At 43.0% G+C, this 18,424-nt stretch overlaps 2 protein-coding genes across 4 annotated transcripts in view; both read left to right on the top strand.

Annotated features, from left to right (window-relative positions):
- LOC117352133 overlaps positions 1 to 18,424 on the top strand; it is a 1,164,809-nt gene that overhangs the window by 596,835 nt on the left and 549,550 nt on the right. The gene's annotated exons all lie outside the window — the stretch shown is intronic.
- The window catches only part of MUC2 (mucin 2, oligomeric mucus/gel-forming), a 186,906-nt gene that overhangs the window by 138,567 nt on the left and 29,915 nt on the right, over positions 1 to 18,424 (top strand). For all 3 annotated transcript variants that reach the window (XM_033928255.1, XM_033928256.1, XM_033928257.1), the window contains 8 exons: positions 34 to 3,291; positions 6,231 to 6,485; positions 7,564 to 7,940; positions 9,748 to 9,922; positions 10,247 to 10,494; positions 12,412 to 12,595; positions 13,199 to 13,406; positions 18,211 to 18,389. In XM_033928255.1, coding sequence (XP_033784146.1) covers positions 34 to 3,291; positions 6,231 to 6,485; positions 7,564 to 7,940; positions 9,748 to 9,922; positions 10,247 to 10,494; positions 12,412 to 12,595; positions 13,199 to 13,406; positions 18,211 to 18,389 — 4,884 coding nt within the window. The remainder of the gene's footprint in view (positions 1 to 33; positions 3,292 to 6,230; positions 6,486 to 7,563; positions 7,941 to 9,747; positions 9,923 to 10,246; positions 10,495 to 12,411; positions 12,596 to 13,198; positions 13,407 to 18,210; positions 18,390 to 18,424) is intronic.

Genomic DNA, 18,424 nt, shown 5'->3' with positions numbered 1-18,424 from the left:
GCTTTTTTCACCAACCTTTGTTTTGCTTCACAGCAACAACTACGATTTCATCACCCACAAGAACTACAACACTAACCATCACCAGTTCCTCCACCTCCACACCGATTACTACTACTACTACACACAGCACCACAACCCCCACACCAAGCACTACAACACCCACCATCACCAGTTCCTCCACACCCACACCGACGACAACTACTACTACACACAGCACCACAACCCCCACACCAAGCACTACAACACCCACCATCACCAGTTCCTCCACACCCACACCGACGACAACTACTACTACACACAGCACCACAACCCCCACACCAAGCACTACAACACCCACCATCACCAGTTCCTCCACACCCACACAGACTACTACTACTACACACAGCACAACTCCCATACCAAGCACTACAACACCCACCATCACCAGTTCCTCCACCCCCACACAGACAGCTACTACTACTACTACTACACACAGCACAACAACCTCCACACCAAGCACCACAACACCCACCATCACCAGTTCCTCCACACCCACACCGACTACTACTACTACTACACACAGCACAACAACCTCCACACCAAGCACCACAACACCCACCATCACCAGTTCCTTCACCCCCACACAGACTACTACTACTACTACTACAAGCAGCACCACAACCCCCACACCGAGCATTACAACACCCACAATCACCAGTTCCACCCCAACACAGACTGCTACTACTACTACACACAGCACAACCCCCACACCAAGCACTATAACACCCACCATCACCAGTTCCACCCCTACACCGACTACTACTACTACACAAAGCACCACAACCCCCACACCAAGCACAACAACACCCACCATCACCAGTTCCTCCACCCCCATACAGACTACTATTACTACTACACACAGCACAACAACCCCCACACCAAGCACTACAACACCCACCATCATCAGTTCCTCCACCCCCACACCGACGACTACTACTACACACAGCACAACAACCCCCACACCAAGCACTACAACACCCACCATCACCAGTTCCTCCACCCACACGCTGATGACTATTACTACTACATACAGCACTACAACACCCACCATCACCAGTTCCTCCACCCTCACACCGACGACGACTACTACTACACACAGCACCACAACCCCCACACCAAGCACTACAACGTCCACCATCATCAATTCCTCCACCCCCAAACAGACTACTACTACTACTACACACAGCACAACCCCCACACCAAGCACTACAACACCCACCATCACCAGTTCCTCCACCCCCACACAGACTGCTACTACAACTACACACAGCACAACCCCCACACCAAGCACTACAACACCCACCATCACCAGTTCTTCCACCCCCACACAGACTACTACTGCTACTACTATACACAGCACAACAACCCCCACACCAAGCACTACAACACCCACCATCACCAGTTCCTCCACCCCCACACAAACTACTACTACTACTACACACAGCACAACAACCCCCACACCAAGCACAACACCCACCATCACCAGTTCCTCCACCCCCACACCGATGATTACTACTACTACACACAGCACCACAACCCCCATACCAAGCACTACAACACCCACCATCACCAGTTCCTCCACCCCTACACAGACTGCTACTACAACTACTACTACACACAGCACAACCCCCACACCAAGCACAACAACACCCACCATCACCAGTTCCTCCACCCCCACACAGACGATTACTACTACTACACACAGCACAACAACCCCCACACCAAGCACAACAACACCCACCATCACCAGTTCCTCCACCCCCACACAGACGATTACTACTACTACACACAGCACAACAACCCCCACACCAAGCACAACACCCACCATCACCAGTTCCTCCACCCCCACACCGACGACTACTACTACTACACACAGCACCACAACCCCCAAACCAAGCACAACACCCACCATCACCAGTTCCTCTACCCCCACACCGACGACTACTACTATTACACACAGCACAACAACCCCCACACCAAGCACTACAACACCCACCATCACCAGTTCCTCCACCCCCACACAGACGACTACTACTACTACACAAAGCACCACAATCCCCACACCAAGCACTACAACACCCACCATCACCAGTTCCACCCCAACACAGACTGCTACCACTACTACTACTCCACACAGCACAACCCCCACACCAAGCACTACAACACCCACCATCACCAGTTCCTCGACCCCCACACCGACGACTACTACTACTACACATAGCACAACAACCCCCACACCAAGCACTACAACACCCACCATCACCAGTTCCTCCACCCCCAAACCGACGACTACTACTACTACTTCACACAGCACCACAACCCCCACACCAAGCACTACAACACCCACCATCACCAGTTCCTCCACCCCCACACCGACGACTACTATTACACACAGCACAACAACCCCCACACCAAGCACTACAACACCCACCATCACCAGTTCCTCCACCCCCACACTGACGACTACCACTACTACTACTTCACACAGCACCACAACCCCCACACCAAGCACTACAACACCCACCATCACCAGTTCCTCCACCCCCACACCGACGACTACTACTACATACAGCACCACAACCCCAACACCAAGCACAACACCCACCATCACCAGTTCCTCCACCCCCACACAGACTACTACTACTACACCGAGCACAACAACCCCCACACCAAGCACTACAACACCCACCATCACCAGTTCCTCCACCCCCACCCTCACACCGACTACTACTACACACAGCACCACAACCTCCACACCAAGCACAACACCCACCATCACCAGTTCCTCCACCCCCACACCGACGACTACTACTACATACAGCACCACAACCCCAACACCAAGCACAACACCCACCATCACCAGTTCCTCCACCCCCACACAGACTACTACTACTACACCGAGCACAACAACCCCCACACCAAGCACTACAACACCCACCATCACCAGTTCCTCCACCCTCACACAGACTACTACTACTACACACAGCACAACAACCCCCACACCAAGCACTACAACACCCACCATCACTAGTTCCTCTACCTCCACCCTCACACCGAGTACTACTACACACAGCACTACAACCCACACGCCAAGAACCTCAACACCCTCCACTACAAGCAGCAGCACCACCCCCACTTCTTACAGTACTACAGCTACTACCACAAGTGTAACAACAACACCCTCTGAAACTTTGCCATCAACTACCTTATGTACAACTGAGGAGCCTGAGCCTACTTCATTTTCAATTCCAGGTACTTGTGAAATAATGTCTCTAACCTGAAATATGGGGTTTTATAATTTTTCATAAAGTTTCTTTTCTCTCATTGACAGCTTTATCATTTAGTTGAGGTTTGATTATACAGATTTTTTTTAATAAGGCATTTTACAACAGGATTTACTATAAGTATGCACTACCAAAGTCTCAATAGTGTATGTTCAGTTCTATGAAGGTATCAAGCTATAATACAGTACTGAGCATCTTCCGGATTGCAGGATTTCCATAATAAATATTTATAGAATATAGTTTCTTGGAGGACCATTTTCGAAAAGGACATATAAGTCCAATTTGGATGTTTTCACTAAACATCCAAAGTTGGAAGCAAAGAACTGTCCATTTTCAGAAGCCAAACAACTAGATGTCCAAAAATTACCTATTTGGATGTCTAGGCTGACAAGATGTGCAATCTTTAGGATACCTAACCTTATACCCCATTTTCTACCAAAGAAACATTCAAGTTGAAAATGGCCAAATATAGATCATTTGAATGTGGGAGTGGCCATCATTGTGATGAACTGGCCACACAGACATGCCAACAGAGCAGTGGGAAACCTTAGATGGCACTGCTGTTAACGTCACATAAAGAGTGCCAGAAGGCTTGTCCCATCTGTCTTCAACTTTCCACAAATTTACCAGTGGCTATGACTTTCTTGTCCAATTTAATGACATTATCAGAAACTATGATCTATAATGCAGATGAAACGGGTCTGAATTAGAAATCACTTCTCAGTAAATCTCTAGTTAGTCATAAGGAGCAATCAGCTCCTGGGTTCAAGTCATCCAAAAATATGTCATACTGTTGGTGGTGGGAAATGCAACCGGAAGTCATAAATTTGAGTTAATGCTAATTGGTAAATCTAAAAACCCTTTTGCAGTCAAAAATGTACATAAGCTACCACAGTTAGAGCTACAGCCTCAGCACCTGAGGTTGTAGGTTCAAATCCCACACTGTTCCTTGTGACCTTGGGTAAGTCACTTAATCTCCCATTGCCCCAGGTACATTAGATAAAGTGTGAGCCCACCAGGCCAGATAGGGAAAAATGCTTGAGTACCTGATTGTAAACCACTTAGTGGTATATTGATACATTGATACTAAAATAAATACCAGAAGTGCAAAGATTTCAGCTTTATACAGGAAAAAAAGGAAACATTATTTTATTGTTGGACAATGCACCAAATCACAACCTACAACTGAAAGCTTAGAGCGAGAGGAAGGTGGATTCAAAGTGCTTTTTCTTCTTCTAAATGTGACATCTGTAATGCAGCCAGTGGATCAAGAAGAAACTTCTATTGGCTAATACTGATGATGAATAGGGTATGATCCAATTCATAAAATAATTGAATATAAAAGACTGTTCATACTTAGTTGCTGGTGCTTGGAAATCAGTTAAAAATCAAACCCTAAAAAATGAGAGGAACAATATTCTAAACAAATCAGAAAGACATAGTGATGGAGAAGATGATGTCCTAAAATAAAATCGCAAATGTTCTACAGGTTCCTGGATGCTCTGTGATGCTAATGATCCAGGGTATCAGATAACAGATGATGGAACCTGGGAGTTGTTCGAAGGGCTCAGTCCTCCTTTCCTTTTAAACCTCACCAGGGAGCATTTCTTAAGTCTTTGGGCAGAGTCATTTTAGAGGAAAAGGCATCGCAGTGCCCAGTACTTTCCTCCTTCTGTGGGTTGTGTTGCATTCTAGTGGAACTAGGCTTTCTGTCTTCCAATAGCAAAAAAAAAGTCATGTTTTTGTCACTTTTGAGATTTTTTTTAAAGTGTCTGGGACCTTTTAAATGGAATGCTTCTTTGGTCTACTGATGTGACCAAATAAGGCACAGTTGTCTTTAAGGCATCAAGTCCAGGAGGAATCAAGAAATGATCACCTCAGACCACACCAAGAAGAATTGGCAAGTCCCATAGGGCCAGCTATTCTGTTCAGTTAAAGCCCAAGCATCCTCTTAGATAGAGTTAGAATTTGTCATTGAGATGATAATGATAAGACAATGCTCGTATCCCCATACCTGCTTTAAGTGCCTCAGCACGGGTGTGCCAGTCTGCAGGTTTGACACCTTAAGTGAAGCTGTTTTGAGAACTATCATGGCTTCTTCCCACATAGTTGGGGGTAGAGCATTAGTACTTCCCACTCATCTGGACTGGTCTGGCATGGATTAGAATGAAGGGGAAATTTGGACTTACATAATTTCCTTTCTTTGAGTTCTGCCTGACCAGCCCAGAACCCACACATGGAAGCCATGGCAGTCAAGGGTTCTTGATCTAACAAATTCAGAAAGCTACCAGTGAGTATGTTGTAGGCACTCTGAAAACAGACCATGACATGATGATGTTGACTGCACTAGGTTTGACTTTGGAGCTGACTGGAAAACCAGGATCTGAAGGCAACATCAGCTTCTTATAATGGGAGTGAAGTCAGATCTGAGCTGTTAATTTCTGGATCACCAAGATGTGTGCCAGTAGATCATGGGGGCTGGATGAGGGGTTCCTTTGAGGAATGAGGCTTCTGATTTTGTATGTGGGGGAGGGGGGTTGATTGGTGATGGAGGTCTTGATTTGAGGGTGGGGGTGTTGATTGGGAAGTCAGGGTGCTTATCAGGGTCCTGACAATGCCAATAGCCCCTTTAAGATGTGGTCCAGGAATACTGGGCTATAGCTTGAAGGCCTGATGCTTCTGGGTGGTACAGTAGTATGATTTGTGAGGTGACTCACAATCTGCATTAGTCATTTACACCACAGATTGGTGACTCCTGTGGCAAGGTGGGGTAAAAGCCCCCCCCCCCCCCATTTACCAGCCTTCAATAACTTCTTCTCTTAAACTCCAAATATTTTAGATCATTTGTAGTTGCTACTGTTCCTGAATTGTGTGCATCATTCATGCTTCTTTGGTTTTCTTTCACAGCATCAACTACGGCTTCATCACCTACCAGTACCGAGACACATACTACAAGTACTACCACAAACCTAACCACCCCCACCCCCACCCCCATACATCCCACCACCGCCCTGACTTCTACTACATCTACGACAACTTCTACTTCCTCTTTACCCACAACCTCCCCCACCCCTGTCAGTACATCAACAACTACGACATTGACAACACTTTCATCGACAACAGCATGCTACTGTCATTACAATGGATCAGTATTTTTGCCAGGTAAGTTTCCTATTTATTGTTAGAAAAAAAAAAAGATATATTTTCTAATTTTTGTAAATGTTAATATTGCAGCATTCTCTCTCTCATAAATTCTAATATACCAGTGAAACTGCACAATAAAGTTGGCTGGACAAACAAAATCACCACTACCTGACCCCTTAAACCTCCCTCCCTACCCCCAGGAAAGTAGGTGACGGGAAAAAAGCGCGCCGGACAAAGCCGCACTGACATTTCGGCACAGACAATTGTGCACAAGATTCCAGCGCGCCACTGTAAAAGTTAATTTTAAAGAGTTACTTGATACTGTTCGCACTGCCGTTGCGGGGGGGGTGCAATCCCTCCCCCCCCCATTATACAGAAAACTTAACTTTTTCCTAAAAAATTGGGAAAAAGTTAAGTTTCCTCTATAATGGGGGTTCCAACCTTCTAAACCCCACCCCCCAACGGCAGCACGAACACTATTAAGTGAACTAGGGGGGTTCCCCCCTCATCCCTCCCATCGGAGCTCTTAAAATTAACTTTTCCGGTGACGCGCTAGAGTCTTGCGCCCAATTGTCTGGGCTCAAATGTCGGTGCGGCTTTGTCCCGCGCGCGAATGACTGTGAACCGGAAAGTATGTTCAACCCTTCCCTATGTCTGATATCCTACTCTCTCACTTGACCTCTATAAAATTAAGTTATCCTTGCCCCCAAGCTCTCCTTTATTCCATTCCTGAGCAAAGTGAGGTCTTCAGGGGCAATGGCCACTTGGTTGTGATCCACTGGTGCCATTATTTACAGTGATGTCAGCCGAATCACAACCCTCCATGTCAGATGGTAGCATCTTGAATTTCACGACTGGTGGGGAAGAGGTGATTGGGCATTGCTGTTACCCCTGAAACTCTTGACTTGCCCTGGGATGAGGGAATGAACTTGGGGCCAGATAGATAGAAGATAGATAAACTAGACTGGTTTTTGATGCAAAGTATTGTCATATTTAATCTTGTATTTATGCAGTTATGTTTATATATTGCTTTCCTTGAACAAAGTTCAACCTATGGTAGTGTTGAGTTCTCTGTAAGACTGTCATTTGTATACAGGTGAAATTATCTACAATGGCACCTCCTTGAATGGATCTTTGTGCTTTGAGCTGATTTGTGAAGCTAATTGTACAATGAGCACGAACCACTGGTTGTGTTTCACAACAACTATTATGCCAACCCCAATAACATCCACAACGACAACCCAAACATCAACAACACCAGCACCGACAACATCTACAACGACAACCCAAACATCAACAACACCAGCACCGACAACATCCACAACGACAACCCAAACATCAACAACACCAGCACCGACAACATCTACAACGACAACCCAAACATCAACAACACCAGCACCGACAACATCTACAACGCCAACTCCAACTCCAACAAAGAAACCAGCAATATGTGAATTTGATCCACCACGAGAGGTTGGTAAATGAAATGCTTACTCTAAATTAGATCTGTGCATAATATGATATAATGTAAATATTGAATTGAACATAAGTAAGGCCTCTGCTGGGTCAGACCTGAGGTCCATCGTGCCCAGCAGTCCGCTCACGAGGCGGCCCAACAGGTCCAGGACCTGTGCAGTAATGATCTATCTATACCCCTCTATCCCCTTTTCCAGCAGGAAATTGTCCAAGCCTTTCTTGAACCCCAGTACTGTACTCTGCCCTATTATGCTCTCTGGAAGCGCATTCCAGGTATCCACCACATGTTGGGTAAAGAAGAACTTCCTAGCATTCTTTTTGAATCTGTCCCCTTTCAACTTTTCTGAATGCCCTCTTGTTCTTTTATTATTCAAAAGTTTGAAGAATCTGTCCCTCTCTACTCTCTCTATGCCTTTCATGATCTTGTAAGTCTCTATCATATCCCCTCTAAGTCTCCTCTTCTCCAGGGAAAAGAGACCCAGTTTCTCCAATCTCTCAGCGTATGAAAGGTTTTCCATCCCCTTTATCAGACACGTCGCTCTCCTCTGAACCCTCTCGAGTAACGCCATGTCCTTCTTAAGGTACGGCGACCAATATTGGACGCAGTACTCCAGATGCGGATGCACCATCGCCCGATACAATGGCAGGATAATTTCTTTCGTTCTGGTTGTAATACCCTTCTTGATTATGCCTAGCATTCTGTTTGCCTTCTTAGCGGCCACTGCGCACTGTGCCGTCGGCTTCATTGTCATGTCCACCATTACCCCCAAGTCCCTTTCTTGGGTACTCTCATTTAATAACATCCCTCCCATCGTATAGTTGTACCTCGGGTTTCTGTTTCCCACATGTAATACTTTACATTTCTCAATGTTGAACGTCATCTGCCATCTCTTCGCCCATTCCCCTAGTTTGTTCAAGTCCATTTGCAATTCTTCGCAGTCCTCTTTAGGCAGAGCTCCACTAAATAGTTTGGTGTCGTCTGCAAATTTTATTATTTCGCACTTCGTCCCTGTTTCTAGATCATTTATGAATATATTAAATAGCAGCGGCCCTAGCACCGAGCCCTGCGGGACCCCACTCGTGATCCTCCTCCAATCCGAGTAGTGGCCCTTCACTCCTACCTTCTGTTTCCTACCCGCCAACCAGTTTCTGATCCATCTATGTACGTCTCCTTCTACCCCATGGTTCTTCAGTTTCCGGAGTAGGCGTTCATGGGGCACCTTGTCAAAGGCTTTTTGGAAATCTAGATATATGATGTCTATGGGGTCTCCTTTGTCCATCCATTTGTTAATTCCTTCGAAGAAGTGCAATAAGTTCGTTAGGCACAATATCCCCTTGCAGAAACCATGTTGGCTGGTTATCAGAAGTTCGATTCTTTCAAAATGTTAATCAATGTTTTCTTTTATGAGAGACAGAAATAGCAGGTTGAAAGGAGAGAGAGGGATACCTGCGGGGGGGAGGGGGATTGGAAGGAGAGAGAGAAGCACCCGTAGAGGGAGGAGGGTTGGAGTAAAGGAGAGAGAGAAAAAAAAAACTAAAAGGGTACAGAAGATGGGAAGGGGGCTCAAGGAAATGGGTGAAGTCTGGTCAGGGCTTTAAGTGGAATATGGGCGGGGTCACATATCTTCTTTGTTGTCTTCACAAATATGGTAACCCTAATTGTCCCTGACAGAAAATTCAAATGAAGGAGCTAATGTGACCAGCACCTGATACTGATTGATCCCACAAGTGTTTTTCAATACTGGTCCTACTGAATTTTTATCAAACTTTGTTATAATTGTCTCTGTTTTTCTTTGTCATGCAGCACAATGAAACCTGGATGCTGTGCAACTGTACAAAAGCAACATGTATTGAAAATAACACAGTAATAGTCACTCCAATAGTGTGTGTTCCTCCACCTAAGATACAGTGTGTTAATGGCCGACCCCCGGTACCGGTGATGGACGACGATATGTGCTGTTGGCACTGGGAGTGTGACTGTAAGTTTATTGACATAGTTTTATGGCAGCTGGACAGGGAAAGGACTGTGCATCATTTCAACTTTACCACTGTTCCCCATTCTGCCCAGTGCAGATGAAGAAATGGGAGAAGCTGGGAGGATGTCCACCTGGCTTCAGTAATATAGTGCAGGTGTCAGTTATGGTTTTGAACTTTTAAAGAGCTAGCTCCCATCCTGCTTTGAAGGGGATTTGACTATCAGCTTAATTCTTGCAATTTGTAATCAGAATGAACATTCCTACAATCCTCCAGTTTCACTCTGTGCTGTTCTGTAGTATGAACTTTGTTTTCTGATGTCTTTACAGGCTACTGCACAGGTTGGGGAGACCCTCACTACAAGACCTTTGACGGGTTGTACTATAGTTACCAAGGAAATTGCACCTACATTCTAGTGGAAGAGATTGTCAAAACTGTAGACAACTTTGGAGTTTACATTGATAACTACCACTGTGATGCAAGAGATAGAGTCTCCTGTCCACGCACAATTATTGTGAAACATGAAACTCAGGAAATACTAATAAAAGCTATAAACCTGATGCCCATTAAAGTAGAGGTAGGAGAACTGTGCTCGTATCCATTGCTCTGCATCATTCTCTTTTTGGTTGGGCTGAGAACTTTTCAGCAGTCCATCGTATTGTGATATCATAAGGCCTCATTCTACCAATGCCTAAGAGCCCACCTCGTCAGTGATGTCACAATGGCTTGGTTTCCCTATACCTGTGCCCATTTACTAGATGCATTTGCCTCATTAAAACGAAAAGTGTCAAGAGAGTGTGGAATAACTTGTAAGTTTCATAGCTCCACATCATTCTCTTTTTAGCAGCCCCTCGTAATACTCTCATTGAATAAAGATTAAGGGGGCAGTTTTGTAAATGCACATACAAGTAAAAATGTATATACCTAGGTATCGCTTTGTGGACTCTACCAAATTTTCAAAGTAAAAGTGTGCACATAGGAGAACAAAGCACTAATGCATTTGCATTTACAGTGGAGGGCACTGTATTTCTGGGTTAAATTATGCCAATACATTTGAATTTTCAAAGGAATGCACATTAAGGGCCACATTCTATAAATGGTGCCTAAATTGGCTGGGACCTAGAAAAATGGTACTAGACGTGTGTCAATCACACTTTGGCGCCATTTACAGAATTGCAGCTAGCAGCACCTATGTAAAAATGTAGGCACCTGAAATGTAGGCAAGGGTTTTAAAGGCACCTAGGTTTTTGGAGAATTGCACTTAGTGCTCTGCCCGTAGAAACACCCACTTAGGTGTTATAGAAACATGGAAATAGACGGCAGATAAGGGCCACGGCCCATCCAGTCTGCCCACCCTAATGACCCTCCCCTACTTTTCACTGTGAAGAGATCCCATGTGACGATCCCATTTCATCTTAAAATCAGGCACGCTGCTTGCCTCGATCACTTGAAGTGAAGATTATTCCAGCGATCAACCACTCTTTCGGTGAAAAAATATTTCCTGGTGTCACCGTGTAGTTTCCCACCCCTGATTTTCCACGGATGCCCTCTTGTTGCCATTGGACCTTTGAGAAAGAAGATATCTTCTTCCACCTCAATACGGCCCGTGAGATATTTGAATGTCTCGATCATGTCTCCCCTCTCTCTGCGTTCTTCGAGTGAGTATAGCTGCAGTTTGTCCAGAGAGTCCCGAGAGTTTGTCGGGAGATCCTTGAGTCCCGAGACCATCCGGCACCACTAAGAGCATTGCAATAGGCGCCTATCTTTTTTTCCCCCAATTATTGAGGCTATTAAGGGTATTTTCCAATTAAGTTAAGCACCTAACTTTGGGAGCCCTTTATAGAATCAGCCCCTAAGTGCAAACTTCTCCCCAGGCCTTCACTCAGGAGTAAAAAGCAAGTAAACGTATAAATGGATCAGATTCTATATATGGTGCATTAAGTTACACACACAAATTTGGATGCATGCCCAATTTGCACACACAGTTTAATTGATTAACAAGCCAATCAGTGCTGAAAATTGGCCACTAACAAGCAATTATCATCATTAATTGGCATTAAGTAGAATTTGCATGCACAACTTTCTAAGCATATTCTATAAAGTGGTGCATGCAAAATTCTAGTACATGGATCTCAAACGAAGGCATGGCCAGGGGCAGAGCATGGGCGGGTCGTGGGCATTCCTAAAAGTTAGGTGCATTGTTATAGAATATATATATATTGATATATATTGATTGAGAGATAGTAAAAAAGTCCAGATTAAAATGTGTCTAATATAGCAATCTATAAACTAGCAAATATGGTAGAGAAGAAGGTGCTTTGATGAGTATCTTGAAGACATTTTTCTTTCCCTCTGCTTGTTTTTAATCCTCTTCTTCTGATTGGTTGAAGAAGGTCCTATTATTTTAGGACATTAGAGCTATAACAAGAGAATTAGTACACTGTACTCTTTGAAAATCAGTTGACTTAGCTTTCTCTGTTTCTCATTTTGCCAGGTATTTGTGAACAACCATAAAATTGCTACCCCATACAAGAAATATGGTGTAAAGATCTACCAGTCTGGTATTAACTTTGTGGTAGAAATTGCAGCCCTCAAAGCAAACATTTCTTTCAATGGTATGGCATTTTCTATTAAACTGCCCTACAACCTTTTTGGCAACAACACTCAAGGACAGTGTGGTAAGTATGTTTCATTTCTATTCTTCTTATAGACAATTCACCAGAGTTGGCATCAGTATATCATACCAATGCGTGTACTGAAGATTACCATTGTGCTTGTAAGGTCATTCAGTTCTCAATTAGGCCTGTTCTCTTTTGAACATGGGCCGTAGTCTTCAGTCACATCTCTGGAGACTTTCCAGGACAGATGATCATGCCACAAAAGCTGAGGGTGTAGCCAAAGCTGAATTTAAGTTGTTATTCAAGAGTTAAAAAGAAAAAAAAAAAAAACAACCCAAAACTTAAAGATACTCTGAAGGGTAAGGAAATAATTAATGAGATGAAAACTGTATAAATATCAGAGATGCGAATATAAATATCAAATGACTATTACTATGTGGTGAATTTGGAAATATGTATACAAGCTTTGTAAAGTTGTAATAACATCCCAAGGTTTTGGTATAATTGGAAATGTCTGAAGGGTAGCTACTAGAATTATTACATTTTAGATACATATTTTTGCCTGTTTTAGAAGTAAGAATTCACAAATTTGAGGTTAGCTGGAGTTTATAAGAAGCCAATTGATTCAGGCACTTTATGAAATCTCCTCCTTTTTCATTTCAGGGACTTGCACCAATAACCAGACAGATGACTGTATGCTAAAGACTGGGAAAATTATATCGAATTGTGAAATCATGGCAGACTCCTGGATCGTTAATGATCCCACGAAACCACAGTGTCCTTCACTTTCTCTTACTACATTGCCACCACGAGTTACGGTACCACCACCCAGCTGCAAACCTTCTCCTCTCTGTGACCTCATCAAGGGACCGTAAGTATCCTACACATGCTAGTCAGGTTTAGCAAGTCAGTAGACTCATATCATGGACCAGAAATAAAGTCTTTATTGTCAACAATGTGCATTGTGCATACTCTGTAACCACCACTATTTATCATTTCTATAATGCTATTAGACATATGCAGTGCTGTAGACAAACATGTAACAGACAATGACACTCATTATGATGTCTCAAAAGACCAAAATGGATGTCTATGTACTTGGATCATCCAAATCTCAATTTTGCAAAGGTAGAATTAGGGGCACCCAACATTACAGTATGTCCAAGGGGGAATGTTCTGGGCATGTTTTGGGCAGGATTAGGGAAGGACTGAAATCTGGTTGTTCTACAGTGATTACCGAAGGGGAAGAAATGTCCATGTCTAAAAAGATCCTGTCTCAGGAATATCCAGGTTACAGAAAGGTGTTATGAATGAGCAGCTGTCTACTGGAGGGTTTAAAGCATGACACCTCCTTAGTCCCCCAATGGTTGCAGTCTCCCTCCCTCTCTTCTGAAAGTGAAACAGAAAGGGGATAACAGACTGACAGCTTCAGGTATTATACACATTTTTAAGAGAGTAGACATCATGTCTAAGGATTAGCCTAGTGCACTGTCTCACAAACTTTGTCGAGCTGCGGCACACTAAACGTAGTGGCCGTGACTTGAGGCATTGGGAAGTGAGTGGACGTCGATGTGATGACATCACACACATGTGTGACATCATCACTTCCACGTCAGCACATGCGTGAAGGCCCTTCAGATGATCCCTGAGCCACCAGTGGGGTGTGCCAGAAGGGAAGATGTACGGAGAGAACATGAGGCGCTGGCACCCACTGATTGCCTAGGATGTGCCGCTCACAGCAAGAGGCATGTCCTACAGGCGGCATTCAACCGGCGTCAGCACCTCTCCTCCTCCCCAGTGTGTCACAGCACACCTGAAATCTCAGGAGGCGCACTAGTGTGCCGAGGCACAAAGTTTGCGATACACTGGCCTAGTGATTAGTGTTTGTTCCTAGAGGGAACCTTGTCATGGAAGGTACTCATCCATAGTCTGCGCAGAAAGTAAGGGGAAGGTGAGGGCACTCTTGAAGAGAGCGTTCAGATGGTGAGGGTTGAAGGCAAGAGCTTTTGTCAAATGGACACAGTATATGGTTTATGATTTTTATTTTTTAATATGCTGCTTCTCCTGGCAACATGGTTCATACATGTAATAAAACTGGTTGGAGTACGAAAGGAATGTTACTTAACAATAAGAAAATCAAGGTTAGAGGAGGAAATGATATTCTTATCTGGCAAGTGCAATAGCAGGCTGGAAGAAGGTCGGCAAGAATTTGAAATGCATGAAGTCAGCCTGATTGTGAGATTTAAGTCAAAGGCATTCTGCAGGGTGGGCACCTTAATGTAGCTAAAGGATTCTGGAGGTTAGAAAAGGCTGAGGTTTAATAGGAGGAGTGGAAGTGTCCAAAGCAGAGAAGAGTTCAGGCATAGGATGAAACTGTCAGACTTGGATAACATAGTAGATGAGAAGAAAGATAAGACTGTGGTGGAAAGAGTGAGATTTCTAAATTTGGTGGTGGTCGTTGGAGGCAGCGGAGGAGGTATAGTATAAAAATTATTAGGGTGGTTGGATCAGGGGAGGAACTGAAGTGGAGAGGCTTGAGAGTGAGCAGGTGGAGGGAACATAAGATCAAGGCTGTGGCCATGCTACTGAGTAGAGCTAGTGGAATATAGCTGGAGGTCATTTGAGTAGCTTAAAGTGAGAAATTGAAAGACCTAAGAGTTAAGATGGAATGCTGATGACTTTTCTACCTTATTAAAGTTCCCAAGAACAAAGGGAAGGAAGAAGGTTCCGGAAAAACAAGAAAGAATGATACAATGTCTGCTTCTTCTGCTCTTTTGAGGGGCTGCACCATGAGAATCATTTTATAGCTATAGTTAATTAAATTTAATAGTCTGCTTTTCCTCTCAAGATAGCAAAGTAGATTACAAATTAATTAACAACATTAAAGTAGAAAGGAAAGGAACTCCTTCAAATAAAGGTCAGGAAAGAAAAAGATAATGGCAATAAAAACTACATTTAAAAGACAATATATAAATGTAAGACATCATAATAACACAAGTTCCAACTAGTTCTCATCCCATCTCTGGCTATTAAAAGGGGGTGGTATTAAATCCTTAAGGCTTGGCAATTGGAAGGAGATGCTTGATTGAACAAGTAAATTTTTAGTCCTGAGTTGAATTTGCAAAATGAAAGCTCAGTTCGTAGGGATAGAAGGAATGAATTCTAGAGCAGCTCAGAAAAATGCTTAAAGTGATGGATTCCAGATGGGCGAGCTTTGATGGAGGGATATAAAGGCAAACTCTCAAGTAATCTGTGAAATTTCAATACTAGCTCTTGAGGATCAACTTATTTCTGGTTACTAAATGTTGAATTGATAGGGTAGTTTTCCCCACGACTATCACCTTAATGGTGTATCACAGAAATCATTTTTTACCAAGCAACTCACTATACTGTAGAGACAATAATAAATAATTTGCACTAGTAATCAAAGCAAAAGTCTTTTGCTTTGATTATTGCCAAACTGAGTTTGGGGAGGGGGTTGAACTGCAACTATGCAGATTTGTCCATTTTGAATGTTGAATTCTAGGTGATTACTAAGAGAAACAAAGGACCCAGTATTTAAAGGATTTATGCACCTAAATGTTGAAGGATGGATATTCAATGCAATTTAACTGGCCAGAAATGGCTCCTTGCTGGTTAAATCACCTGTTCAGGGCTAACCAGTCATTTTCAGCAGCACTTAACCAGTTACTGCTGCTAAAAGTAACTGGTTAGTGCCAAACTCAAAACCGGCTACTTTGAGGGGTATTCCTGGAGTAGAGTCAGCACTTGGCCAGTTAAGCACCAAGATTCAAATCTTAACTAGCCATGTTAATCACATAGACACTTAGGTGTTTGAAAAGGGAAGATGCAACTGTATAGGCTATGACTGATTTATTTTCTAATATTGATTTATGCTTTATTGATGCCTCTCTTCCTTAAATTTCCTCTCATTGTATTGTGGGCTTATAGGGAATTCTCTTGTTAATAATTTGATTCAGAATTATCTGGGGAAAAAAGCTTTTTCTTTTCCTTTTTGGATGTCAGTTATTTGAGGCAACTGAATTCTGTTTCCTGATGCATGTATGTGCTGTTTATTTTGAAAATTTAAAATCACATAAATATGAGGACCTTATAAAAGTCAGTCCTGTCTTTATGTGGTAACCCAAAGCCAGTTAAGTGCATTTAACCAGTTAACAGCATTGTCTACACACGAGGCTCATAAATCTGGGCAAATTAATGACAGGACTAAATTTATAAGCATACTTAGGGGCATAAATTTAGGCACTCGGCTTTTTTTAAATTGGGCTCAAAATTTAAAGAAAAAGTAAGGGCTATGAAAACTGCAGTGGCAATCAAGGAAACTTAGTAACATAGTAAATGACAGCAGATAAAGAGCTGAACAGTCCATCCAGTCTGCTCATTAGTTATACCCCAAAATACATGATTAAATTAACTTGTCTCTTCTTTGATATTTCTGGGTCATAAACTGTAAAGTCTAATTGGTATTGTCCTAGATATCAAATGCTGAACTTGCCATCCAAGCTCACTCCAGCCTATTCAACCATCCTGTTTGCAGGTTATCTACCATAAAGTCTGGCCAGTAACATCCTCATGTTCCAACTCAGTGGAGTTCCCATTGATGTCCTCCCCAGCCTATCCTCATCACATATGAGACACAGACCGTGCAAGTCTGTCCAGTACTGGCCTTAGTTCTTTAATTTACATCCTTCGTTTTCTAATTAGAGATCCTCTATGTTTATCCCATGCTTTTTGAATTCCATTGCCTTTTTCCTTTCCACCACTTTCCTCAGGAGGGCATTCCAGGCATTTACCACCCTCTTTGTGAAAAAGAATTTCCTAACATTATTCCTAAGTCTCCTTCCTGCAACCTCAAGTTATGCCCTCTAGTTTTACCATTTTCCCTTCTCTGGAAAAGATTTGGTTCCATATTAATACCTTTCAAGTATTTAAACGTCTGGAAGATCTAAATATGTATACTCTGGAGGAGAGGAGGGACAAGGGAGATATGATACAGTCTCTTCTCATACTTCTTTTGGTTCAAACCCCTTATCATTTTTGTCAACGTCCTCTGGATCGATCGGTACAAACTGGTAGTGGAAATCCTTGCCCAACATCTTGAATATGGTTTTTTCTATACTTGTAAATTACTAGGTCTTCAAAAAGAAACTCAGTCACACATATAATCATTAAATGTATCAAATACCATTTAAAATGCATAAATATAAAAATCTATAACATAAACATAAAAATGAATCAGATAAAATCAACAATTGAAAGCTACTGAAAAGATCCAAGCCTTAATTGCTTTTCTAAAAGTTACGTAATCCTGCAGTAATCAATACTCTCCAGGAATTGAATTTCAAAGCTGCGGTGCCACAACTGAAAAAGTCATTTTTCAGGTCTCAACAAGTTTTATCTCTGTATATGTAGGAATCATGTAGATAATGCCCCAGAGATCAGCTATATAAAATTTTATCTATTAGCACTTTAGAGAAGATTGATTTTTCTGGGTCTGCTGCCACTCAGCAATATTTGTTTATTTTGTTAAAATAAGTTGACTGATTTTATATAGCTGATCTCTTGCCTCAGCTATATGCACTCTGATTTAGACAAACATCACCAAGCTGGAACTTTCAGAACCAAACTAATGTTTTCTTTATTTCCTCTCACAGGACATTCAGTGCTTGTCATAAAGCTGCTCCGCCAGAGGACTTTTACCAGGCCTGCGTCTTTGACAGCTGCTATGTCCCCAATTCCAAAATTGAATGCACCAGTTTACTGAACTATGCCTCAGTTTGTGCTGAGCAGGGCATCTGTGTTAACTGGAGGCAGCAGACACTTGGAACATGTGGTAAGGAACATGCCAGAGTGGGACTAGTAATAAAA

This window comes from Geotrypetes seraphini, chromosome 19 (genome assembly GCF_902459505.1).
Source record: "Geotrypetes seraphini chromosome 19, aGeoSer1.1, whole genome shotgun sequence".
Classification (NCBI taxonomy): domain Eukaryota; kingdom Metazoa; phylum Chordata; class Amphibia; order Gymnophiona; family Dermophiidae; genus Geotrypetes; species Geotrypetes seraphini.
The sequence above is the reverse complement of the archived record's forward strand: the minus strand, read 5'-3'. Positions and strand labels throughout refer to the sequence as shown.